The 26,739-nt window shown below is 40.8% G+C and overlaps 2 protein-coding genes across 5 annotated transcripts; both read left to right on the top strand.

Moving 5' to 3' along the window:
• The first annotated feature begins 48 nt into the window (after positions 1 to 48).
• Positions 49 to 13,349, top strand: LOC117258143 (rho GTPase-activating protein 4-like). 4 transcript variants are annotated; one of them, XM_033628679.2, is made up of 22 exons: positions 49 to 90; positions 1,916 to 2,005; positions 2,224 to 2,395; positions 2,529 to 2,691; positions 2,932 to 2,994; positions 3,079 to 3,198; positions 4,467 to 4,595; positions 4,706 to 4,927; positions 5,025 to 5,126; positions 6,264 to 6,434; positions 6,591 to 6,675; positions 6,897 to 6,924; positions 7,042 to 7,141; positions 7,297 to 7,357; positions 8,918 to 8,995; positions 9,116 to 9,244; positions 9,331 to 9,436; positions 10,629 to 10,856; positions 10,938 to 10,987; positions 11,075 to 11,306; positions 11,403 to 11,451; positions 12,636 to 13,349. In XM_033628679.2, exons 2-22 carry the CDS (start codon positions 1,939 to 1,941, stop codon positions 12,813 to 12,815), a joined length of 2,535 nt encoding a protein of 844 aa, XP_033484570.1. In that variant the 5' UTR covers positions 49 to 90; positions 1,916 to 1,938; the 3' UTR covers positions 12,816 to 13,349. The 4 variants fall into 4 exon arrangements, with proteins under 4 accessions (XP_033484570.1, XP_033484572.1, XP_078026165.1 ...); XM_033628681.2 differs by lacking the exon at positions 49 to 90 and adding an exon at positions 233 to 373 and having other exon boundaries at positions 6,900 to 6,924; XM_078170039.1 differs by lacking the exon at positions 49 to 90 and adding an exon at positions 233 to 373 and having other exon boundaries at positions 11,412 to 11,451.
• A 1,701-nt stretch (positions 13,350 to 15,050) lies between these two features.
• ssr4 (signal sequence receptor, delta) lies at positions 15,051 to 19,277 on the top strand. The gene is made up of 6 exons (XM_033628684.2): positions 15,051 to 15,229; positions 15,457 to 15,575; positions 15,668 to 15,742; positions 16,971 to 17,060; positions 17,205 to 17,270; positions 18,615 to 19,277. Exons 1-6 carry the CDS (start codon positions 15,181 to 15,183, stop codon positions 18,717 to 18,719), a joined length of 504 nt encoding a protein of 167 aa, XP_033484575.1. The 5' UTR covers positions 15,051 to 15,180; the 3' UTR covers positions 18,720 to 19,277.
• Positions 19,278 to 26,739: the final 7,462 nt, after the last annotated feature.

Here is a 26,739-nt window from a genome sequence, read left to right as displayed (position 1 = left end):
GGGACTAATCAGTGAAAACAGCTGGTGTTTGATTGGACTGAAAACCTGCTGTGGAGTTCAAGAGGCAGCATGAAAGAGAAACTCAGAAAGGTTTTTCACTCCTCGCCACACTTGCACAATCACACACTGATGCCTCAAACTGAATGTGTGAGTGCGATGAGTGTTGAGAAAGAGAGAGCGGTAGAGCAGTGAGTGTGTGTGTGTGTGTGAGAGAGAGTGAGAGAGTCAGAGAGATGAGTTCCACTCCACCCACATCCATCCGTGTCCAATGTGAGGGGGAGGTGAAACAGTTGAGAGCTTACTGTGCTATTAACTGGCATTATTTAGTTGCCTCAGTCTGGAGAGGAGACTAGTCAGGACTGCTCCCCATCAGGTAGGACTCTTTCTTTGGAAGCATTCAACTTTTATTGATTTCCATTTACTGACCTGTCTCGCCAAAACAAGACAGGTTGCCAGTTTAGCTCTAATAAACATGTTTGTGCTGCGAAGTAAGTGCTCTTATGAAGGATCGTTATTATTGGCTTCAGAAATAGCCCTCAGGCCATTAACGTCTCGTGGCTGAGGCAGCATCTAAATGTGTTGGTACTTGTGAAAACCCAAAGTGAAACACCCTGAATTACCAGAATAGCAGATGAAGAAGCAGTTGCTGTATTATAGGTAGAGACTACACCTTTTCTATAATAAAGTATTGAAGCAGATTGTGACGACAGGAGGTGGTGATTCATTGCTGATCACATAGAGAAAGAATGAAAAGGGCTAATGGAAAAGGGTGACATAGGCTGGAAAAATGAGACACTCTCCTTTTCTACAAGGAGTTTGGGGTTTGCTGTAACACAGCAGACTCATTTTAGCAAGTCAGTCCGTAAACGTCTCAGTGGGAAAGAAGTAGAGAGCGCACAGTTCAGCTGAAGAGAATGCTGATGAGTGATGTTTGGCTTTTGAAAAAAGGGGAAGTCGAAGGGTAAAAAGAGAGAATGTGTGGTGGTTGTGTACAAAGGGTTATGATCCAGCAAAAAAAACACTCTGCTCTTCCCCTTTTTAAAATGTACTAAATGTCATCTAATAAATGATATCTTGCAGACATATCAACAAATAAGTTGTCAATACGTCAAAGGCCTGTGAGATGATCATGTGTTTAAATGACTGCCTTGCTTTGTACAGTAACTTTCTGTCACATAACATGATGAAAATGGCAAAAAACACAAAGTTTTTCATTGACTGCTCATTGTGATGTTTATTTTATGAAAGGCCTAGTCTCAGTCAGATAAACCAGCCCAATTTGTTATCCTGAACTGAAGTATACTTTCTGTGAAGCTTCTAAGCCGCTCAGTTAGTAGGGTATATAGAAATAGTTGGCGACAAGCAGCTGGATTTGACTTGACTCGAGTAACATTGGTAAAACCACCTGTAGTCTTGAGAACAAACATCCCCACAGAGTTGTACGGCGTGTGGTTCACCCTATTTTTAGGGCAGCTGAGATGTTGCTAGAGCTATTTTTGCACCCAATGCAATTCTGCAGCGTGACCAGTGCAGCAGGCAGCACATGCCAACTGGTTTTCTAGCTGCCTGCCGTCCAGCAGAGGATTGCAACGGGTGACCAGTTTGAGGAGATGTGTTACAGTAAGCTGAACATGCTCTTTTCACGCTTTCTGTGGCAGGAGGAAGTTAGCATGGTCGGGGGGGGGGGGGGGGGGGGGGTTCAGCACTCAGAGTGTGAAAGTTTGCTTGGGTGCAGCAGGCCTTGACACATAAATATTTTTTAACCCAGCTTTTTCCAGCAAGATCCAAGAAGATCAGAGTAGCTTGCATGCATATTAAGCATACTTTGAATTGGCAAACGAGGTAAGAAGAACCAGAGCAAGTGATATTTCATGCTACGTGGTGAAATAATAAAATATTCACGTCCTTTATCCAGAATTCCACCCAGTTGGAGCAACAATGACTTCCCACGTGAAACTGCGGAAGGAGAGGGTCGGCTTGGTGGACTATGACACACAAATCAAAGGTTATTACATTTAACTGCACCCTTTTAACAACTCCTCCCTCCTTATCACACCACATCTTCACTACGATCAACGTGTGCATTTATGGGGGGGGGAAATATGTAAAATCCGTTTTTCACCCACAGCAAGAGTTTCACAATGAGTCTCATTCTCTCGTATGTGTTTGTCCCTCCTCGCCACGTCTGTTATTCTTTCGCCTCTTTCTTTCTTTCCCTTTCAGAGGTGCGTTGCCAGCTTGTAGACCAGCTGAAGGTGTTAGACGTGCAACTTGAGCAGAAGAGCCAGCAGCTGCAGGACCTGACAGACTACTTGCGGCGGCGGGGTGAGATAGAAAGCGAGTATGCCCGCTCCCTTGAAAAACTTGCTGAAAGGTTCACTTCTAGGATCAAGAGGTGAAGGCAATCCTCAGCACATAATGTACTATTTCAACCAGCAGTTCATGTGAGGACGCTTCTGTGAAAGCATTCCTGGTTGTATCTTAAAAACTGTGCTTGTGTTTTCCTTTCCCTCTCAATATATGCTCAGGAAGGAGCCCAGTAGTAACACGGTGGCCCAGGTCTGGCTGGCTCTGCTGTCCCAGACCCGCCAGGAAAGTAAGGACCACAATGGACTGAGTGAGCGCTGCAGCAACTTCCTCATCCAGCCCCTCACACACTGTCTGGAGTACACACAGCGCCTTGCCAAGAAGGTAAGAACATTGGCATTGGCACCCCTCAAGCACAAACTCAGTCTTTCATTAGGCATCTGACACAGGTCTGTGCATGCACAGCACATTTTACCTGACTGCTTTGCTACCACTTTTATTTTCTAACTCTCACCCCTGTATCTCTCATGAACCCTTGACATTTAGTATTCTGTGGTTCACCGTGTTCCTTCCGTGTTGTACCAACTCACTTTGTGGTATTTTGTCTCTGTGCCCCGTTTCCAGAGTAAAGACATCTGCACACAGCTGCAAGATGGACTACTCAAGGTTACCACAGAGCTACAGACTGTAAGTGAGAAACCAACCACCCAAAACATTTTCCGTTTCCCCTATCAAACAAAGTAAAGCATGGCTGTATGTGTCTGTGTGCAGGCATGGCGAACATACTACCAGTACCACTCAGACTATGTGTGTGCAGAGGGGAAGCTGAAGGAGGCAGAGAAACAGGAGGAAAAGCAAAGCTCCAAGAAGCTGGAGCGGTTGATAGAAAAAGTAAATACCCTCTATGTAGTATCATGTGCATGTGACAGGGTTCCCACAGTCTTGAAATTTCTGGATTGTTTAAAATACATTCATAAAATTCCCAAAACATGTTTAACCTTACACAAAATGCATTCTTTTATTACTACTTTTAAATATACTTCTGTGGTGTGTGACCGGTGAAACGTCACTAGCATCAAATGATTGGCATATGCAGGTAGCTGGTGGCAGGAATGTCTAACTAGCGAGTAAAGTTAGCAAACGCTAGCAGTTTACTTATCCGAAAATGCCTGGGAAGTGCTAACAGAGTGCTCCAGGGATGATGTTCTGCAGGCCAGCCTGCAAGTTAGTGTCGCCCTGGTTCCTTCATCAAAAGCCTGTGGGATTTTTCCACCAGATTTTGAATTATTGCAGAAAATAAGGTCTGTGGAAAACTAACATTTATGATACTTACATGTTTTGTTCAGCAAGATAATCCTCACAAATGAACAATATGATATGATTTTTGAAGCCCAAATCCAATCGCCAGAAGTAAAGAGCTGATGTTCTGTAGTCTCAGTTAGCCACTTGTTAGCAACCGCTTTTTTTAAGATGCATAAAAGCTTCAAAATTCCAGAGTGGGGTATTTGCCGACATATTTTATGTTGTAGAACATACTAAGGTTGCGTTAGGTACAGACCTTATTTCAGGCAACCAAAAACCCATTAAAAAAACACTCACTGACTTTGAGACGAGGGAACCTGGAGTGCTAAAATGCTAACTCATTTCTGGGTTTCAGGACTCCTTCCTGGAGCACTCTGTTACGTATGACTTTTGAATGACAAAAACAGTACATTGCTCAAGAAAGAGGCAGACTGTAGCTGCACTGCATATAGGCGCTCTACAGCAAAATGTTTGACATTAGCAGCACTGAGGAAGTGGCTCTGGTCAGCCATGCTAGGGGAAAAAAGCATCAATACAACCAAAAGGTGACTGAGCAGAGCAACAGCATCAGCACATTTTTCACGCTTGCTGTAGCCGGATAATGTTACCACTTTGCGTCTACTGTATGTGTAGACACAAAGACACTTCATGCCATATTCCATGCAACATTTTTGCCACTTAGAGTATAGCATACTGCGCCTGACGATCGCTATAGATTTCTGCATATTATTGAATAAAGTCATGTAAATACCAATGTTAATTTTTACTAAATTCAATAGTAAAAATGTGTGGGAACCCTGATACATGTCTATATGTGTCTATTTCACCTCTTACTGGTAAGTGTTTGTGTACCATAGAGACAGGGTAAGGTCCAAGACATCTACCTGAAGTGCAGCAAGGCCCGAAACGATTACCTCCTAAACTTGGCTGCAGCTAATTCATCCATGAATAAGTACTACCTCCAAGACATCTCTACTCTCATAGATGTGAGTGCATCATCAGTTTTGTCTTTTTGTATTTTAAAATATTGTATTAAAGCACATAAGCACCCAAATTACATAGGTGATACTGGCTGAAATGTAGTCGTCTCCCTCAGTGTGCAGATATAGGGTACCATCTCTCTTTAAGCCGGGTGATGCAGGCTTACCTGTCCAGTCGGTGGCGGACCCAGGAGAACCTGAGCACGGGGCTGCAGCAGCTCCAAACCACCGTGTCCGGACTGGACCAGAGCCGTGACAGAGACACGCTCCTGCAGGACCACTATAACACCTTCTGTATGCCCTTACGCTTCCCCTACCAGCCCCATGATGGAGACCAGGTCTGTATTGTGTGTGTGTGTGTGTGTGTGTGTGTGTATGTGTGTGTGATTATTCAGCCGTTCTGCATCAGCACTAAACCTCTTATGTGTCTCTCAGGTCTCCGAGGTGAGTGCAGAGGGTGAGATGAGATGCGAGCTGGAGACCAGATTCAAGCAGATACAAACCAGACTGAAAGCAGTCACTCAGGAAACAGAGGAGGTAGAGTACATCTCACCACCCTCAGCACCTCACTGTCTGTCACAGTCACGGTCTATTGTAAGTGCCAGTGTTATTTGACTGAATGCGCCTGAGTCCAGGCAGAGTTCATACATAGCTGTAAATGGATTTTTTTTTTTCTTGCTTTCTAAACCTTTTTTTTTTTTTAAAGTAAATGGAAAGTGTACTGAGTTCAAGAAACGGTGTGAGGTCAAGCTTGTAAACTTGTAAGCAAGCTTCACTGGCTTTATGTTGAATGTTCTGTCGATTTCAAGATTCTGCCTCTCACTTTCAAGGCCACTCATAAGCAAGGTCCTTTGTATCTTTCTGAACTCCTTTTACATCTACACACACTCCTGTAGTCTCAAATCCTCTTCTGCAATCTAACTCACATCACCATCAGCCCGCTTGACGACTATGGGTTCTAGAGTCCTCAGCCGTTCTACCCTCTGCCTTTGGAACTCTCTCCCACATGACATTCACAATATTGACCTCCTTTCCACCTTCGAAATCCTGTCTGAAAATGCACGTTGTCAAGCTGGCATATTTGGTTGATTTAATGTTAACACACACATTGAGATTTGCACTAATGTTGAATTTATAATGATAATTTTATACCTAGTTTGTTTTTTGTGCAGTTATTTTATTAACTTATGACTGTGTATTACCGATTTTTTTGACTTTACTATCTATGGATACATTGCTGCTTGTAAGGTGTCCTTTAGTGCTTTGAAAGGGACCTCAAATAAAACACATTACTATTATTAAACATGTATTAAACATAAAACAAATAATGACATTTATATCATGGAACAAAATGTAATGTAATGTAATGTAATGTTGACTTTGAAATGAGGGAAGCAGAAATGCAAAAATGCTAACTCATTTCTGGGTTTTCCCCGCAGGAGTCTATTCACATGCTTATATTGTAATTCTGGCACTTCCAACAGGTGCTTGAATGCAACATAAATGCAATCACATTGTCAGTTTACCTCATATTTTGCACTCCATCAACACAATGTTAACTTGGAGGCACTGGCAAAATTCAAATTTAAGAATAAGTGCATTGAAATGTCCATTTTCAAGTGCAGTTTTGCAAATGCATAATATTCAGTTGTTATCTCTGCCACTGTCATACAGGCTGGTAAGAGCATGTTGGCAACTCAGTCTTCCCTGCTGGAGACTATTGGCGATGATGATCTGGATCCCGGCAGTGGCTCTCAGGACGGCAGCACTGAGAACCTGACAGTCAAGCCCAGTGTGGCCCGGCGCAGGGCCAGCATGCAGGAAATGGAAAACCTCTACTTCACTGTGAGTCATTTTTTAAAGTAATAAACCAGAATAGCACACGGTTTATGGAGGTTTTAATGATATGCAGCTGGTGGATATGCAGACATGCTTTTTGTTTGTTTGACTGTTGGTGACAACATGACACCGACATTACATCACGTCTGATTTGTTTAACAGAGAGTAAAAGAACACCTTGTTGGCAGCTCTCTGGTATCTAAACTGCAAGCCAAACATGACCAGCTGAAGGTGGCTGTGGAAAAAGGTATCACTTCTGCATTTCACACTGAACAATGTAAAAAAAACTGCTGACCCACATTGTCAGCTCATTACAGCTGTTGCATTGTAGGGTATTGTTTTCCAAGATAATGTTGTTCCCTTTTTCACCTGCAATGAAAGTATATATATTTATTTTATTCTGAAATATTCCCTATTTCCTCTTACTGGTTGTTTCTCTTTTTCTTTGTGTGCATTTTTCTCTCTTAGCAGAAGCATCAAATGGACATCACCCCAGGTACAGACATATTTGTGTTCCTGGTTTAAACTGTGAACAATATGATATGTGATTATATTACAACTGCAACAAAATGGAGTTTACCATGTCTTCACATTTTGGTATCTGGATCCCCAGACACAATGGAAAGTCGATGCGTATCAGGAAGAATCACTCAAGTGCCAATTTGTTTCACAACCACAAACTTTTCAAAGGAGACATGCTGTCCTTCATACAGGTAGCTACATCATGATTACGCTATCTCACTGTTTCCTCTTTCAGCATTTCTCTCTAGATATATTCAGTCTGTTTCTCCTTTTACAGCACAGCAGTTATCAATGTTGTTTTAGCCTTTAATTTTTTTTAATTAATCACTAAATTTGTTCCATCCAGGCATCGGGACAACAGATTCCAATTGTTGTGGAAAGTTGCATTTGCTTTATCAACCTCAATGGTGAGTATTCAGTCCCAAAAAAGCAGCTACACTTGTGCTAATCTACTGAAAAACATATTTAAGACAAAAAAATTATAATAAGACTTGCATAGAACCAAACTACAACCTCCAGGGCTGAAAAATGAAGCATGAATGTGAAGTGCCAAAAACTGCAGTTCCTTTAATGGCCACTGGAGGCTTCAAAAGTGAGTCAATCCCAAAAGTCCCCCATGTTAAAATGCCAAACTTTACAGCAGAAATAAACGTGTTTACAGCCTGGTACAAAAAACAGTTCTGGTCTCTATTGCTAACTTCCTCCTTCATGACAACTGTACGGGTGGTAAATTTTTATTTAACTTTTTTATTAAGGCTTAAAGTCACCCATAATTAAGGGCGTGGCTGTCTGACTGACAGGCTGTCTGTGATGACAGTCTGAGTCAGAGCCACCCCTCGCTCCTCTGCATCTCCACCCTCTCTTCCAAATATTCAGTATGTCCCAATAAATAGTATGTCAAATACAGTATGCCAAAAATACCAGGATGTTCTACTACATCCGGTCTGATTTTGCTGATTTTTTTTGTATGCAAGTCAGCATGCTTTTCTGGCTATTCTGACCCACGTAGCGGGTGATATGTCACACCCACTGAGCCACAAACAGATGACAGCTTGACAGCTCATTGACAGCTGATGATATCTAATAAACAGCTGCCAGAAGTTAAGTAATGACGGCTCACAGCGCATTCAACTAACTGATAACCAGCAGAATAGTAATTATAGGAGTACTGATTGTTTCAGTAATCATAAATATAACTCACAACAAAAGGACATAACAATAAAAATAACAATGACAGAACTGCAGATGTAACTTCACTGTCATATATATAATATGTTACAATCTGCAATCTGTGCAGTTATAACTTTATAGCTATACTACATACATTGCAAAGTAACAACGACAGAGCTCTCGGGTTGATCTGTCTGTGGAGAACTCAGTGAGTGGCATTTGTTTTCATCTCCATGGTAACAGATATAAAAACAAGAGGGTCAAAGTTCAGGGCGTAATGTTATGAGACAGTAGTATGTCCCAATTATGTGCATATGGCGTGCAACAGTACGTACTTTTTAAGGGCAGCTGCAGTACCTTCTAAAAGTAAAAAGAAAAAGTATGCGATTTGCACCCACGATTACTTCTGCCTCCAAAAATCCAAAATGGCAACAGCCGAAATGCCAAATTTGAAACTTTAAAACCACAAACCAATGGATGATGTTAGAGTGGCTATGTCCAGTATTAGTCATATAATCTATGGCGTAGATCCCCAGCTCTAGTGTCCCCAGTGTTCGTATTAAAATGCCACTGTGGCTGACATCACAATCCCCTTCTGCCACAGATCTGGCTTTACAACGCTGACATGAATGAGCTTAAAACAGCACCATAGGTGAACCAGTATTAACCATGACTGTTCCTTTTTTCTACAAACAAACTTCATTTTAAGAATGTTATTGGCATAAAATAGTGGCTTCAATTATATTGTTGTATTGGATCTACAGGTTCTCAACTCTAACAATGTGTCTATCCATCAGGTCTCCACCATGAGGGCATATTCAGAGTGCCGGGGTCTCAGGTGGAGGTCAACAATCTGAGGGATGCATTTGAGCGAGGTAGGCCTGTGTGTTTTTGTGAATGTACTGGCATGACCTGTAGATCTCCTTTCACAGAGTAGCCCTCTCACTTAAGAGCATTAATAATGTGGGGCAGTGTTCTGTGGGCTTCTCCTGCAGGAGAGGACCCCCTGGCTGAGCGCAGATATGACATGGACTCTGTTGCCGGAGTGCTGAAGCTCTACTTCAGAGGTTTGGAGAATCCCCTCTTCCCCATCGACAGCACCAGCCAACTCCTGGAGTATGCACGTGAGTGTGTGGGTGCTGAAATGTCAAATGAGTGTGGCTGAGGGTGTACAGCAGGAGCTTATCTTTCTGTCATCGCCTTTTCTCAGAAATAAAGAACGAGGCAGAGAGAGCGGCTCAGCTCAAAACGGTCATCTCCTCCTACCCTGAGCCCATCATCATCGTCATGAGATACCTCTTTGCATTCCTTCATCAGTGAGTGTTGCAACTCATCGCAGTCATCACCGCCCTGGACATGTTTCTACAAAAGTCATATAATCAGTCACAGGAAACCAAAGAGCTTCATTTATAGGAAGAGGAAGGAGCAACTATTTTTACCTGTTAGCTGATTAGATCTGACAGAAGTGTGATGGATCAGAGTTTATTTTCACATTTTATTTATTAGAGCAGCACATTTTTTTTTTTACACAAGATTGGATTGGTTAGTTTTAATTTAGAATAAATTAAAACTTTTTCCACAAAATGGATACAGCAGCGTATAACAGAATTCTCCACTAGATCTAATTTTATTGGTGCAAAATGATGAGAGATGGAGACAGCACATAAAAATAGACAACAGGTCAGTCCACAAGTTTTGGGTGTACGCTGCAACAAAATGAAAGCAAACCAAATTAAATTAAAACCATTTTAATATAGTTTTAATCAATGTAGCAGCACCAGGTTTATGTAGAAGATGGATTGAGGTAAAGTTCTGATCAGAGTTATTATAGATTTGTGTTTTTCATTATTATTATTTATTTCATATTTATTCTTTGTTTTCAGTACAGTTTTAGGTTCACTTAGCTCATTCCAGTTAGTTTTTATTGTTTCAAGATGTTTAGTTTTAGTTTAGTTTTGATTAGTTGTAGCAATGTTTTTATTTTAATTAATTTACTTTTTTTTAATTAGTCATCAGGGGCAAAATTTAAGACGTTTGTAATAGGTACTACAATATAAACACGACACTTTGGGAAAGCAGTTGACCCAAGGTCATGTGAAGTTGGTGAAGTTTTATGCACCAAAATGTGCCTTTTCTACTTCAATTTATGGTGTAAATATCCCAAATATCCCAAAAGTCCTCTACTACTTTAATGTTTTTATTGAATTAAAAATCTACGTTGATTATTATGTGGACATCTCAGTCTCAAACATTTGCATCAGTGCCTCCTCATGCTTCCTGTGTAGACAATATTTTCCTGTATATTTTTTATTTCAGTTGGATTTTAAGTACACAATGTCTTTTCAGCTAGTTTTCTTTTTCTTTTTTTTTTTTTTAAATTAACTAAAATTTTTGTAAACACATTGTAAGAAGAAGGCACAAAAAATGCATCAGGATATTTTAGTCTACCTGTCACTATGTGCGTCTAACTTTAACTTTCCACCCTCTCTCTCTGTCCTCCGCCTCCAGCGTGTCTCAGTACAGTGACGAGAACATGATGCAGCCTTACAACCTGGCTGTGTGTTTCGGTCCCAGCCTGGTAAGAGGGGCTAATGATGATGATGTCGTCACCCTGCAGCCTCAGATCAACGCCCTGGTGAAGGACATCATCCTCCAGCATGAAAGCATCTTCCCTAGCAAGAGCGAAGTACAGGGACCAGTTTACGAGAAATGCATGACACTGGAACAAGATGACTGGTAACTGAGAAAATGTTCATACACATAGCATGGATACAGTGTGCGCTGGAACAATTATCTGAAGCTGTTTTTTCTTCACAGTGAGCCTATCATTGAAGAGGGAGATGTGGAAGCAGAGTATAGCAAAGATGGTAAGTTTTAGGTGCCTATCTTAGTTTATCATTGTTTATGGTATCTCTGAATGGAATTAAAGAATGTGTCGATGTGATGTGCTGCAGAGTTTGAGACAGGATCCTCAGCTGATAGCAACACCAGCTCATCGGCAGCACCAACACAAAGAAAAGCAGAGCGTCCGAGAGCCAACAGCAGCGGAGCAATTGACTACAGTAGGCAGACAGCTGGACCAGTTGGGGGCGGCATCGCTTCAAGTGGAAAGTTAATGCTCCAGATACCCGTTGGACCACAGTGCAAGCCACGGCGAGGCCTCTCTCCTGCCTATTTGCGCAGAGAGTGAGTACCACTGAATGTTGCAGTGTTACAACTGACTTATGTTTGTGTGAGAAATGAATATTCACTGTTTTCTGGTCTTTTTTTTTCTGCATACAGATTGCAGGAAAACTCATCTTCTGAAGATATTCCAGTTAAAGTAGACAAGGTCTGTGTTGTTTCTCATTTTAAATTATATAGTTCCACTCTGTAATGAGGCTGCCTTTACTGAGGGGTTTGTAAGCTGTAATAATGGCTCTAAAGGGACAGTTCACACTTAAATTAAAAACACATACCTTGTACCTGTAGTGCTATGTATCAGTCCAGATTATTTTGGTGTGAGTTGCTGAGTGTTGGAAATATCGGCTATAGAGATGTCTGCCTTCTCTCCAGTATTATGGAACTAGATGGCACTCAGCTTGTGGTGCTCAAAGAGACAAAAAATACATTTGAAAATTTCCACACTAATGTGTCTTTGAAGAAATCATGACCTGGTTACTCAAGATAGGTGTAGTTTGGTAGAAAGGAAATAGTGCCTACATGAAACTGCTCACAACAAGGTCTGTGGACTATCTTGAGTAACCAGGTCATGATTTCTGGAAAGAGACATTGCTGTTGAATTTTTCAAATGTATTTTTCTAGTTATTTGAACACAACAAGCCGAGTGCCACCTAGTTCCATTATAATTGAGAGAAGGCAGACAACTCCACAGATAATAACTCCAACACTCTGCAACTCGCACCGAAACAATCTGGATTGATAATAGCTCTACAGGTACAAGAAAAAGCACATGTATTTTTGATTTGAGGGTGAACTGTCCCTTTAACAAGAGTTCATAAATAATTTACCTCTGCTTTGATAAAAAGTCACAGATTTATCATGTTTTAGTGAGTCATCTGCAACTATAAGTTTTAATAAGTCACTGAAGGGTTTTTATCAGTCAGATCTGCAGTTGTAAATGTTGTAATTTAACAAGTTGCCAAAACATGGATTTGTACCACTTTTTGAGAGGGTAAGAGGTTGAACCATCCTTTGGAGAGATTTCCTGATGGACAACAGGACTAAAGTTTTATACAACCTGGCAGAAGTAGTTTATTAACAGCTATTGACTGATCTATAAAGCACTGGTGCATTATTTTATTGTATTTATCATTTGATCAGTTAATAACTTACAAACCCCTTTTATAAAGTGCCTTGGTAGAAAGCGGCACCAAATTATTAATGATCTAATTACAAAACTACATTATGTCTTTTCAAACAAACATGATAAGAAGCTCTCGAGCAGAAGGGAACGCAGAGAACAAAGAGACTTTTGTCTCTCCTCTCATCACTATTGTTTATTTCATCTCACAGGAGGTCTGTCGCCAGATGGACTCAGTCTTCATGGAGCTTCTCTCACGGCAAGCACTGCAGGATCCCTCCTCCACCACCTCCTCCTCTCCCTCTGCCCAGGGTCCCCAAAGGAAAGGGAAGCGGGATGGACGCAGGGGGAGAGGATCAGGGCTCTTCAGAGCAGGAGATCCACTGGACTGAGAGCTGATGACATGAAAAAAGAGAGAGATGATACAAATGAAAACAGAGTTGTGGGGTGATGTTCTCTGACAGTAGCTTTCAGCATATCTATTTCTAGAAAGCTGAGATCACTGACCCTTGGTCATTTCTCTGAGGTCATTTCCACAGGGTTGCTCCCCACTCATTCAGAAGCCCTGTCATTTATATTTCATACAGCAGAACACTGCTCTGACTGCAAACCTGCAGAACAATGTGGAAGCTGCAGATTACTTGAAATGCACTGATGTGTTTGTGTTCAGCTGAATGTTTTTATGCAACTTAGGACTTTGTATCTGCATCTCTGTGTAGGTGTTGATATTACATTACTTCCAGTTTAAGCCAAACTTTCTCTGAGTTCCAGTCAGCACATGCACTTAGTCAGAGTCACATTGATAAGAAAACTGTGAATACTGTAGCTGTTATGGATTTGTACATATTATTTCTAACTAGTTTCACACTTTATGATTGATCTGTATATCTAGGCTACATGCCAAATAAATATTTTGTCTATTCTGACTGCTTTTTATTTGTCATAAATATGAGTACTGTAAAATGTGTAAATTTATTTTACATTAAGCCTTGTTTATTACAAGTGGGTGTAGAGGCTGATATAAAATAATTATTATTCAAAATATTTCTTGTTCCATTTTTATGAATTGTGAAATAAGCTGAGGTCTTTTTTAGATAAAGCTGTATTATGGTAACAGAAATTTCAAATGAGTCAAATCACAGTTCATAACACAAAAACATCAGAAAACTGTGACTGGACTGAAAGAGAAAAAAAATTATGGTTGAGATATTTTGGCAACAGAACCTTTTCGCAAAAAAGACATTTTAACTTTCATAGGAAAAAAACAGGTGCAAATCCGAGCGCTGCTTGGAACTGGAGCACCTAAAATGGATGCAGCCAGTATTTGTCATTATTGTTATTAGTAACACCTGTGCTGCTGCTGCTATGACCTGCCATAATGACCTCTGTGTAAAAGGTCTATTGACTTCATGATAGCTACATTTGTTTAATAGAAAAACACTAGTGGCACACATGGAAAATGCCAGGTGGAAGAGAGAGTAGACAAAAAATACATTTAGATGCTTTTGCACCATTTAAATGTCTAAAAAAAATGCTTGAATATATTCTGGGTATGATTTTAACCAGACTAAAAGCTTTGTTTCATTTATACATTTGCCTGTATTAGGTTAGTACTATGATAGTGTCAAGATAAACTTTAATAACTTAATAATACCTAATAGTAATTACCACCATTACTACTACTACTTCTTCTTCTTCTTCTTCTGATTGCTACTGCTATTATAATAATAATAGGCTAAATAGAATACGGATAAATAAACTTTTATAATATGAAAAAGAGGTCCTATTATTCTTTTAAAAGTTGACATTTTATTATGTTTTAGAGTGTATAAGTTTGAGAGTCTTGATATAGGTATTCTTTAAATTCACATAACAATTCATTAAAATTGAGGGTCGCTTTTGCTATTTTGTATTTATGTATATGAATTTTAACATACACTGTATAATCAATAAGTAAGTATTTATCATGTTCATAATTTAACACATTTTTACATTCAATTTTGACACGATGATTAGTTTTACACAGTTTTACATAATATATAATCTTTTATTCAAGTCCGAGTAGTAACACAGTGGCTACAGTGGTAAAATGAATGTGTTCGAGATTGTGGACTATCATTGCAAAAATTGCATAGGGCTATGTTCTCAACATATATGAAAATATAAAATTAAAGTATTGATTTGTTTGATATATTATATAAAATTTTGATGTGTGGACTATTTCTTCAATTTTATTAATACAGAATTAGCCACACCCTCTGTCAGTCAGTACCTGTAAAACTGTTTTCCCAGTAAGCTTTTCCTCGAGGAGTATTTTTTTACTTTCATATAATGTATGAAGTATATGTTTACTGTGGCACTTACAGGGTATTCATTATGTCAATACATTTATCATCAAGAGGGTGCGTTTTGAAAATTCAGATGATTTTCATTGGATGGGATAGACCATTAATAGTTTTAAATATATAATTAAATGATGTGATTATTATGAGTAATGATTAACAAGGAAAAGTCGTTCATAACAGTTATTTTTGATAAATAAAATATGTTTTGACTCGGATGACGTGTCGACATAGTAAATACCCAGAGTGCTCTGCGGCGCAACAGCTACGTCATTACTGCGCAGGCGCAGAGGAGTCGTAGCAGTGCGCTGAGGTGGACTTCTTCCTTTCTGTCAGTGTGAAAGAAGCAGTGCAGTTCAGCAGCTGGAGCTCAGGAACAACTAGAAACCTCACTGACAACCTCTCAGACACCACAATGATCCGGATAGCCGCCTTCCTCGCTCTGCTGGTGGTCGCCTGCTCGGGTGAGTCAGCGGGGGGCCGGTGGGAGAGATTTACCGGTTGAATTAGCCTGTGATGCTAAACAACTTTAGCTAGTAGCAAGTTCAATCAATCAAATCACTCCCCTCTGTCCTCCAGAGTAGGTGGAATATAAGTCCTGGAGAAATGTGTATTAATTAACAGCTTATACTGTGAGCATGATTCACTGGTGTCTGAGATGTTAGCTAACCTCTGTATTGTGTGGTGACAGGAGAGAGCTGCACAGACCCAGCGATCACCCCGTCGGCCTACACCACCTCTGACGCCGTCATCTCCTCTGAGTCTGTCTTCATCGTTGAACTCAGCCTGGCCTGTGCCAACGGAGCACAGGTAGCACCCCCAACACTCCAGACACACAGGATGATTGTGTATTGATTTTATTGTGCAGCTGACTCACTGGTGATCATTTCTGACCTCTGCAGAGTGTGACTCTGTATGCTGATGTCAATGGAAGACAGTTCCCTGTGACTAGAGGACAGGATGTTGGCAAGTATCAGGTATGGTAGTGATCTTATGTTCATGTGCACTGATTAAGACTGACTCTGACTTGGTACTGTTTTATGGGTAGTACTGGATCGCACATGACATTGAAGGAGGCTCATCTTACAGCCACTATGATTTGAGCATTGGGTGTTGTCTAATTGCAAATCACAGCCCTCCTTTTCTTATTCTGCACCACCCTGAACCTCCCACCCTTTACTACAGAAACACTCAATGCCAAAAGCTTGTCCTCAATTAAAATATTTCCTCTATGATTATCTCATCATAGTAAAGACTAGAACAGCACTCCAGTTTAACTTTTTAATATTGGCACATGGACATTTAGGGCAGATGCTTTTCCTTAGCATGTATTCTGGCAGTGACACAAACAATATACACAGGTGGGATTAATTATAGGTGACTGCAACTAGTACACAAAGTTGATCCCAACAGGGGGAGCCACAACCGTTCATAGGACAGACTGTCATGGTACAGAGTGCTAAAACAAGAAATACCAAGGAAACAACATAAATATATTCACTTCATGAGAAGCAAGCAAACAAAATATCTTCATTCATCCCAAGAGGTACAAAGGTAATCAACTCAACTCAAATTTCTTCATAAAGCACATCTAAAAACAACTCGCATTGAACAAAGTGCTGTACAAAAGGAATAAAATGCCAGAAACACATACATGGGAGGCAACATAACTGTCAGGTACACAGCTCACACGTTTAGAGACACAACACACACAGGCACGCCACATCAGGGGGACTCAAATGCTAATGAATAAAAGTATAAAAGTAAGTTTTGAGCCTAGACCTAAAAGAGTCGGCGGACCTGATTGCAAGGGAAATGTATCCAACAACACACCTTTGGAGAAGGATTCTGTCACCATTACATCCTCTCCATGGCATCTTCACTGTCTCGAAGCCCATGTAATGTAGTTCACTCATACTGTGGTTCTGACTGTTGAAGTGCCTGGCCACACATGATTTAAAATCATGATCACAAATAGGACTTTTATGTCCACAGGTCCTGGTTTTTAACTGTCATTTTGTTTTCCCAACATGAAACAAATCACATGGTTGTTTTAACAGGTAAACCACAAATACAGTGCTACATGTGATTCTGCTCCTGACCTTGATGTCAACCGCAGAATAGCGTCCCTCTTCAGATGAACAATCTCTTCAAACCTACAGTTTATCAAAGAAGCTTTTGTGAACATGTGATTCCTTCCCTCAGGTGTCCTGGAGTCTTCCTCACAAACAGGCCAGCTCTGGAACGTATCAGGTCAAATTCTTCGATGAGGAGTCCTACAGTGCCCTGCGCAAGGTTAGTGTTTGATGCATAGTTTTGATAGCCTCATTCTTTACTGCCCGTGAGCTCTACTGTATGATGCAATATTCGACCTTTTTAGAAGAAAGCTTAAATGCTGTTTAATTTGATTTATATGTGTGTACATCTTCTTTGTTCTAGGCCCAGAGAAACAACGAAGATGTAAATGCCATCCAGCCTCTCTTCTCTGTCAATATTGACCACAGGGTGAGTGTCTTCTAGACCCTCAGATTGAAACATGAATGCGCATTAGTGTAGTGTATTGATTTTACTGCCAATAACTTTACTGTCAATAACAGTCTTATGGCTTTATCAGCAGGCTGCTGCTTTCCACAAAAGAGCTCTGAGAACCCACTGTACACTACCTACCCAGCACCAAACACACAGTTACTGACTTGCTGATAACCATTATTGTGCATTTAGCAGCTGTTTCCTCCAGGACTCAGGATATAGAGACTAAAAACAAGAGTAAAAGAGAGTAATTATTGGACTGGCATTCAATAGGCAGCCTGAAAAATAACTTCCAATGAATGCTAATGTTGCTGTGTATTTGCTGCATAAACTTTAAAGGTGATAATATAATGTTGAATGTATGTTCCCAGTTTTTAGTCTGCTGCCCACAAGAGGCCAAAAAATCAGTTATTGCTGGCTCAAGTTAGCATATTATTCCTCAGAGTCATAAGAAAACTTTAAACTTGTAATGGCTTTAAGGCATAATTTTGCTAGACACAGTCCATTTAGAAGAATAATTTTACACCACTCAATGTTTCAGGATTAGTCAGGTCAGTTTTACAGGATTCCCTTCCTCAATACATGATTTTATCGTATATGACTGTACTGATTGTGTCTTGTTGAGACAAATCCTGGAGCTGGTCCATAGATTGTGAACAAGGATCAACTAACACTTATGACACAATGACAGCAGCTGTGCTGATTTCAATGGGAAAGGGCTCTGCTTCACAGCTGGAATCCCTACATTCATGAAAAACATAATTTTTATGAAGCCCACAGAGACACTCAGCAATTCAGTTTTGGCTACACTGAGAGACTTGTTTTGACATTTTGGGAAAATATTTTGTTGATAAGAAATGTATCCTCTACAATATTGTTATTGTATCATTAAAAAAAAAGTAGGACGGCTCCATTGAGAGTAACATGTACTTTAAAAATGACTGTGATTAGTTGTGTTTTTTATGAGGCCCAGTCTGTGTAATCATCCATCCATGTTGCTCTTAAGCCTCATGCTGGGTTCACGCTGGATGTGAAATCAATGCAAAGCGTGGCGATTGTCTGTGGAGCGACGCCCGCTTCCTTTTGGTGGCCATGTTAAGCATTTGGATTGTTCACACTGAATGTGCTGTGGTGCCAATCTCAGCTGTTGGCTCACAGTCTGCAGCAATAGTTTCAGCATGTCGTCTGTTTTCTCTGGGAGCAGCGAGTGAATCTGTTCAAAAAAAGACACTGATAATCTATTCTGAAGGATATAAATGATCTGATTCCTACTTCTCTTCCTCGGAACCTGTGATGAGCTTTTTTTAATTCTCTCCACAGGGTGCGTGGAACGGCCCATGGGTGTCTACCGAGGTGGTGGCTGCCCTCATAGGTATCCTGGTCTACTACATGGCCTTCACTGCTAAGAGCACCATCCAGGCATAAACAGATTCACAATCACTGGATTGTTAAAGACTGAATTCTCGGATGGATCTCGACCAACGATCCATCATCCACTGTTGTGGCAAGCCAAAAGGAGTTTGCCACTTGATCTGCTTGGGGACGAGGAGCAGGAGCAGCAGTCTTTGTATTTTCTTTTATTCAGACTGTGTCTGTATGCCGTCAGTCTTATCAATTTTTCAGATGAATTTCGTCACGAGTTGGTCCTTTTTGAGGGATGGGATTTTGTAATTTTTTTTGATAAATACCAAACAATAAACCTGGACCACATAAATAAATAAAAATAAATGTAGGTTCTGTCCTGAATTCTGTCTTGCTTAAAGATGTTGCTATTTCCAGACCAGGTTATCCTTTGTCCCTCTGTGTGGATGCATTGGCAGGAGTGGGGCTTGTACAGATGTGCTCAACACCAACAGGGAGCAGCCAAGACCTCAGTGCACATAAAATGTCGATCATGTGACTCCACTAGCTGGACTGAACTGGCCAAGTGTACATGTCTCTTCCAGTAAATTGAATAAATGGCTTGTTTTTCTTCCAGTGTAATGTGTTGCTTCATTTGATAGTCCACTGACAGACCACCTCCTCCATAAATTCCTTTTTTTCCAAGACAGACTGAGATTTATCTCTCGTTCCCCAGCAACATGTTAACTAAGAAGGTTTTTGTCCTCTTTTTGGTTGCCAGTAGTAAATTAGTGCAGTCTGCATGATTCAACAGTCCCTGACCGCATCCAAACTAAACAGTAACCAGTTCCAAGCAGATTTAGCTTCCACACACTTAATTGGTAGAGGGATGAAAGATTGTGCAGGTGTTCATAACAGCTACTGTTTCTGTCCTCCACTCAAAAATCTGACAACAACAAAAAAGTTAAGAATTTCCATTTCTGCATTTCAAAAAGATATTTCTATCTACTTTACTGATGGTTAATTGGGAACTATTACAGAATATATGAGTCATATTAGAAGTCAGGGTGTCTACAGATCTTTAAGAAGTTAAATTAAGTTTTCTTATTGTAAGGCCAAAATATACCGTCTGAAATATTGCGAGAACAAGCAGCTTCTGTGGGCACTGGGGCACAGCATCCACAGGTACACCACCAATCTCCAGAGCTACACAGCCTTGCAGCAGCCATTCCTCCTCTCTCGTCCTCTACCTGTTGCGCCTCTCTCTCTCTCCTCCTCCGTTCTTCAATATCACAAAGCTCTTCGTCAGTGTATTCTGTCTCAAATAAATAAGGGCGGCCATCAAACTCTGCAAAATCAAATTCCTCCTCCACAAAGTTGAAGTCTGACAAAAAGTCAGCCATTATTCTATAAATCTTTCATAAAATAAAAGAATGAACTTTTCAGGCTACTGTCCTGTTCTGCCTTCCAGCTGCTGCTGCTTGTTCTTGTGCTGGGCTTTATCTAGAGCACGTGAGATTTCAGGCACAGTATGAGATCACTGCTTGTTCTCGCGATATTTCGGCCACACTTTGGAAAGCAAAGCTAAATGGTAAACAAACATGGCACCACACCGGTAAGGTAAGACAACACGTTTACATGTCGTTTTCTATATGTTCTCTGACATATATCCTAACGATATGAGCCGGTCTTTGTGGAAAAAAGCTTGTTTAGTGGACTAACTTTGCACTTGAAGTATGCCCGTTCACTTACGTTTTAACAGGTCTGATGCTACTACGCGCCCCGACTGTATCTAGGCTAACGGCTAACATGCTAACTATTATTTTTATGTCACTAGTCACTTGAAACAAATTTAGGACGATGGGAGACAGGTTGAAATAAACTGAAATTTCCCTTTAAGAGACTTAAATTGTCTTAAATTCAGAATCAACGGGTGTTCAATATTTTCAGTCACATTACCCTGAAAATCTGCAGCCTGACAATCATTGGACAGACTGAAGAATGCAATAATAAATAGCATTTATGACAGCAATGAGATTTTGTTTTCTTTTTACATTAAACTAAAACTCACCAATTATTGTAATTTTTCCTTGCTGTTCATTTTGAACTAACATCAGTGTTTTTACTTGGAAAGAGTACTTACACGTGTGTGTCTCTCTCTCTCACACACACAAATAATATATTGTGTATTTCCATTGCAGGTTTGGTTTTAAATTTCATATATGGTAGTATTAAAAAGGTCTTAAAAAGTCTTAAATTTAACATGGTATCTGTAGACACCCTGTTTGCTCTTAAAACTCACCCCATGTATTTATTTATTTTTAAAAATTAACAAACCATGAAGAATACCTCTGCTGTGAACATGTTCAGCTTGAGGACTGTGGCCGAACTCTTGGTGGACATGGGAGCTATTTTTGTCTGCAGACGAGAAGCATGACTGTCCTCCTGGCATTCCTAGATAGTCATGGAGAGGTACGTGTTTGAACACAGCAGCACACCAGCAGCTGATGTCCTGATCTGTTCTCTCTCAGTGTACACCAACAGTAAACACAGTACAGGTGTTAAATCAGGAAAGTGGCACTGGAGCTGTTGCTGCCTCTTTGACTTGCTGCAGTGCCACCAGTTGAACACACTGTGGCAGCTCTGTGCTGCTGTGTAAGGCCTCTGTTGGCTCCAGTGAGGCCAGTTGTTACCTCATGGAGAGATAACACTCCTGGCTCAGTATCAGCTGTTGGTAATGTAATGCAACCGGTGCATTATGCACTTTGAGCCCCTGTTCTGTTTCACATCAACTTCACTCTAGTTTGTCACATTTATAGGTACTCTCATGCTTATGTGATCGAGTTTGTTACAGATTTAAACTTAGCATGTCTATTTCTGTAGTTGGCTCGAACAAGTGTTTGCACATTCTACCTACCTCACACGGAGAGTTGCTTTTTTGTCTACAAGAGCAGCACAACTGCAACTTCTCACTGACTCCCATGGGACTAATGTAAACTTTGTATATGAGTAACGTGATCCGCACACATAAACACTGCGGGGTGTACAGAGTACACAAGGAGTTTCTCATATTTCTGCTTTTCTGTAGTTTTGTCAGTGTAAACACATGTTCTCATGGTGTAAGCACATCTCAGCTTTTGTCTCTTGTCACCTTGGTGAGGCTACAATAGAGACGTCACAATGGTGGTAATGTAGAGAAGACATGAGCTGGAGTAAATCCAGGCACTCCCTCATGGAGTCACCTATTAGGCTGTGGGAAGTGGGGGACGGCTGGATGGACGGATATAAATGGAATGAACAAACAAACAGTCAAAGAAGGCCTCACTGAGTCGATGCTGACACAAGACTCTTCCTCCGCTTTGTTGTGTGATGGAGTTCAAAGGGCTTAACTCCAAACCCACACATCAGGGTGGATGATTGCGCATGTAGATTGAAATATTTTGAGATTTTTGTTGTTGTTTCAGAGTGAATGCACTCACAGGAAGTTGCAATTTATTCTTCCAGTGACAAACTGTTTATCTGTTTATGTTTTGTTCTGTTTCAGGCACTAATTTACGAGGTCAGGTTAACAAACAAATCTGAACCACATGAAATTTTTAACAGAATTACACAATACATGGTTTTAATCTGATTCACCATTGGAAAGCATTTTGTAATCATTGGCACTCTCAAGGGGGACAGGAGGGGGCCATGGCCCTTCCTGCCAGCTGATATTGCGTGAGAGGCTGAGTACACCCTGGACAGGTTGCCAGAGTATCTGACACGATGCTGTCACAAAAGCCCTTTTTAATCGTGCCATAAAGACACTCCAAATCCTTTCTTCATGCCTCCTTTGCATTTTTAGAACCAAACAATGGCAGCATCATGTTGCTCCATGTGTGATTTAAGACAGCATGCCAGGACTGTGGAATCAAAAGAGGCGTGCCGGGCGTGGCATGTAACACAAGCGTGTCAGCCTTGACCAAAGCAATGGCATAGCATGGCAATAACAATTATTTACCTGCCTGTCATGTGGCGGCTGATCTCATGCTCTGCTTGGAGGGTAAGGAGCTCCTGCACCTCATTGTTTTCCCAGTTTGAGGACATGGTCACATTGAAATCTCCCGTGGTGGGCCGCACGTACATGTCATCAAAACATCACACCTGTGGTGCCCATGATCCCGTCCTGCTGGTTGTGCCATTTACAAAAACTGCAGGACGGGATCATAAACATTGTGTTGACGCTGTTACTGCCCCTGTTCCGGGGTCAGAGGCGATTGTACCTTATATGCAGCACAGCGAGGCAGCATAACGGCACGATGAAGGGGGCAATTGGAACAGACAACCATTCACGCCCACATTCACACCTTTAGAGTCACAGACTAACCTAACCTGCATGTCTTTGAGTACATGAAGAAAACCCACGGTGACACGGGGAGAATAATTGAACCCAGAACCCTCTGGCTGTGAGGCAACAGTGCTCAGTAAATCATTCTCAGTAAATCTTTTGATCCTTAGAATCAATGAAAATCAAATCAAAGCTGTTTATTTGTCTTTAAGGAAAAGGACAACCAGCCTATTTGAAGAACAACGAATCATCTTACACATGTATACATACATAACACATTATAACAGGATTGTTATAGAGCTCAAAATGTTAACTGTACCAGTATTTGTCTATGCACATCAGATGATAAGTAATCTGAACTGTAAAAAAAGAAACCAAAGTATATTCCTAACTCTCGCACTGACATAGTTTTCAACTTGCCATATGCCTCAACAGCGAAACTGAATCCCTGAAATTCATTTATGGCTTTTCAGTGGCCCCATCTAGCTACATCTCTAAAACATTTCTGGTGGTGCTACTACTTGTAAATTAGTTTTAGAGGTACAGTGTACATGTGCTTATTATTATTCAGTTCATCTTTATTATTACATAAGACAAAACATTTTCACAGATAAATAGGAGTGAGTGTAGAGGAATGTGTGTGTGTGTGTGTGTGTGTGTGTGTGTGTGTGTGTGTGTGTGTGTGAATGCTGTGAGGCAGAGAAAAGCCACTTTGACAGAGGTGTGTAAAACACCAGCTCCGGGAGGCAGACACTGATGGGCTTAGTGAGATTCAGCAATGTGGAAACTGGCGTCGCACAAACCATTTTCACATGATGTCACATTTTAAGCATTGTTTCTGCTGCTCGTTCATCACACCTTTTTGTAAAGCAGCACAAGGCCAACAAACTGAGGGCTAACTCAGTGATCAGACAACAGGCTATATTTTTTCACGCTGGCTTCCCCTTCATCACACTACAATAACAGTTATTGTTGTGGTTATTTCATGGACGTGTATGTACAGTGAGGTGTGTTATATGCATAGCTGCTTCAACCACAACAACTGAGCTGTGTTTGGGGTGAATAAACTCATTGTCACTTGCTAGCTTTTGTGCTTTCCTCTACGGTTATCTCCCTCTTCCTGTCCTGATTGGGCATCCTTTCATTGGCTTTGCCTGTGGATGCAATTGCCAGTCAAGAACCAGCCATATATGGGGAAATGCCCTTTTTTCTCTCTCTGTCTCTCTCTCTCTCAATTTCTTTTCCACCATCATATTAGACATCACCTCCACTTTCACACTCAAAAGGTCAACCACTGTAATAGAACTCATAGTTGGCCGGGAGCCATGAAATACTGTAGGTTAAACAGGAGCAGACACATCACAACAAACTTTTTCTTTGCGCATAAATCCCGAGAAAGCATGTTGAATGAGCTCCCATAAAATAGGTTTTATCAGACCTTGTCCACATGCCTGTTTTTACTACGAAGGAGAAAAATTACAGGGTCTTCGTTGAGCTGTAAACACAACCACGCTTTAAGTAATGAAAACAAGGTGGGCGAAAGTGATAAAAGCTAACCTTGATCCTCCTGGGTCTCCGGGGAATAAACCATTTCAAGATAAATAAATGCTTCATCTTTCTGTAAAATCGTAACAGCTGCCAATAAAAACACAAGTGTGGCTATATTTGGCAAAAAAATCTCACAAACAGCTGCAGTTTAACTGTTTTAGTAAACAAAGGCAGATCTGCATGCAGATACCTTTTATGTGAGAACAATTTTCTGTGTGAAACAAACTCCCCAAATAAATTCCCAGCTGCTTTGACAGACAGCCTTGTGAAAAAAATCAAGTTGAAAGAGAGAAAAGTGAAACAAAGAAAATAATTTTGTGCTCTGAAAAGGAATGATAAATCGCCTGGCTCATGTTTCTTTTGCTTCCTCTGTTTATAACGTATGATGCTTCAGTGCGCTCCGCTAACACAGACGCTGGAGTTGGTTGTGTAAGTTGGTCGGGGCCAGATATGCCTCCCGGTGTCTTGGAATGAGCTCAGTAGCGGCCTCACCAGTCATCAGGTCTGCTGAGGGGTCTTGAGTTAAGCAATGCAGACACATTGCTCAGTGTAGTAAAGCTCCTGGCTCCAGGTCTGATTTATTCCAACTTTGGTCAGGGCTGGGGGGCTCCGTCACTCTTCAAAGCCACTGGATACACTTCTTGGCTGACCCTAAATTGATTCAAAGAGGGAGGTTTACCTGTTTCCTTGCCCTTGTGACAACCACACGGAGGAATAATTTATTTCTCTATGCCCCTCTGTAATGAAGAAGTGACCTTGAGTTAAGACATCAACCTTGCTTCAGCTTGGAAACCATAAGCATCGGGACATTCAGCATAAACACACCCTCACTAACACACACAGCAGGATTACAAAAACGCAGTGACCTATCCTACAGGCCATCTATCATGTGCTCTGACAAGGGGGGGATGATGGGTGTTGGGGTGATAATAGCTACTGTCAGATCTGCTAGCCTCGGGAAACAAGACAGAGTCACAGGGAAATGCTCTGCAGCGATGAGTCTAATTTTAAAGGGTATTTGTGTCATTTATTGGAGAACATTCATTATTTAGCTGTTGTAATGCGCACTAATGGCTGCACGGACAGTATAATGCACAACCAAAGTGTGCTTGGCCTCGCCCATCAGTCTGGAAGGCTGGATGGGTCTGAGATCTGGCCCTTTCAGTGGACAGGAATCATCCTGTGACCTTTCAACTTCCTGGCAGGAAGAGGAAAATACATGAACACCCTGAGGGTTTGGGAGAAGTTCATCTATTTCCTGATATAACAAAGTAAAACACGGGACGTTGTTGCCGTAGCCTTTCGTTTGGCAGAGAATCAAAGCAGAGCCTCGCGTCTGGGGAACAAATGCACACTCCAGCCAGACAGAGGAAAAGGTGAGGCTTCTCCTTTTGACCCAGACGAGCACTCCTGAGACACCTTAAAAGCATCCAAGTATTGTCCTGAAGACTCGCCGACACGCTCTCTCATGAAAAACGGACATGTTGAACTGGCTCAACAAGACATTAAAAGAAAAATTCCACTACTTAGGAACATCTTGACGGAAATGAATAGTTGACCACATCAGTAAATTCTACTCTTATTTTATACTCACAGAAAGTCATCACATCTATGTATGTACAACAGCTTATATAATCATACTTTAATAAAAAAAAATACTGTTTTAAGTCTGTCATGCAGTTGAGGGGCATAATACATTACTCTTTACACTGAAGAAATGCAATACAAAAACTGTACATGAACATGAGGCAGTACCAGAAACTGAGAAATATATATACTGTATATATATATATATATATATATATATATATATATATATATGTATACTGTATGTATATATATATACAGTACAGGCCAAAAGTTTGGACACACCTTCTCATTCAATGCGTTTTCTTTATTTTCATGACTATTTACATTGTAGATTCTCACTGAAGGCATCAAAACTATGAATGAACACATGTGGAGTTATGTACTTAACAAAAAAAGGTGAAATAACTGAAAACATGTTTTATATTCTAGTTTCTTCAAAATAGCCACCCTTTGCTCTGATTACTGCTTTGCACACTCTTGGCATTCTCTCGATGAGCTTCAAGAGGTAGTCACCTGAAATGGTTTTCCACTTCACAGGTGTGCCTTATCAGGGTTAATTAGTGGAATTTCTTGCTTTATCAATGGGGTTGGCACCATCAGTTGTGTTGTGCAGAAGTCAGGTTAATACACAGCCGACAG

This window comes from Epinephelus lanceolatus, chromosome 8 (assembly GCF_041903045.1).
Source record: "Epinephelus lanceolatus isolate andai-2023 chromosome 8, ASM4190304v1, whole genome shotgun sequence".
NCBI classification, from domain to species: domain Eukaryota; kingdom Metazoa; phylum Chordata; class Actinopteri; order Perciformes; family Serranidae; genus Epinephelus; species Epinephelus lanceolatus.
The sequence above is the reverse complement of the archived record's forward strand: the minus strand, read 5'-3'. Positions and strand labels throughout refer to the sequence as shown.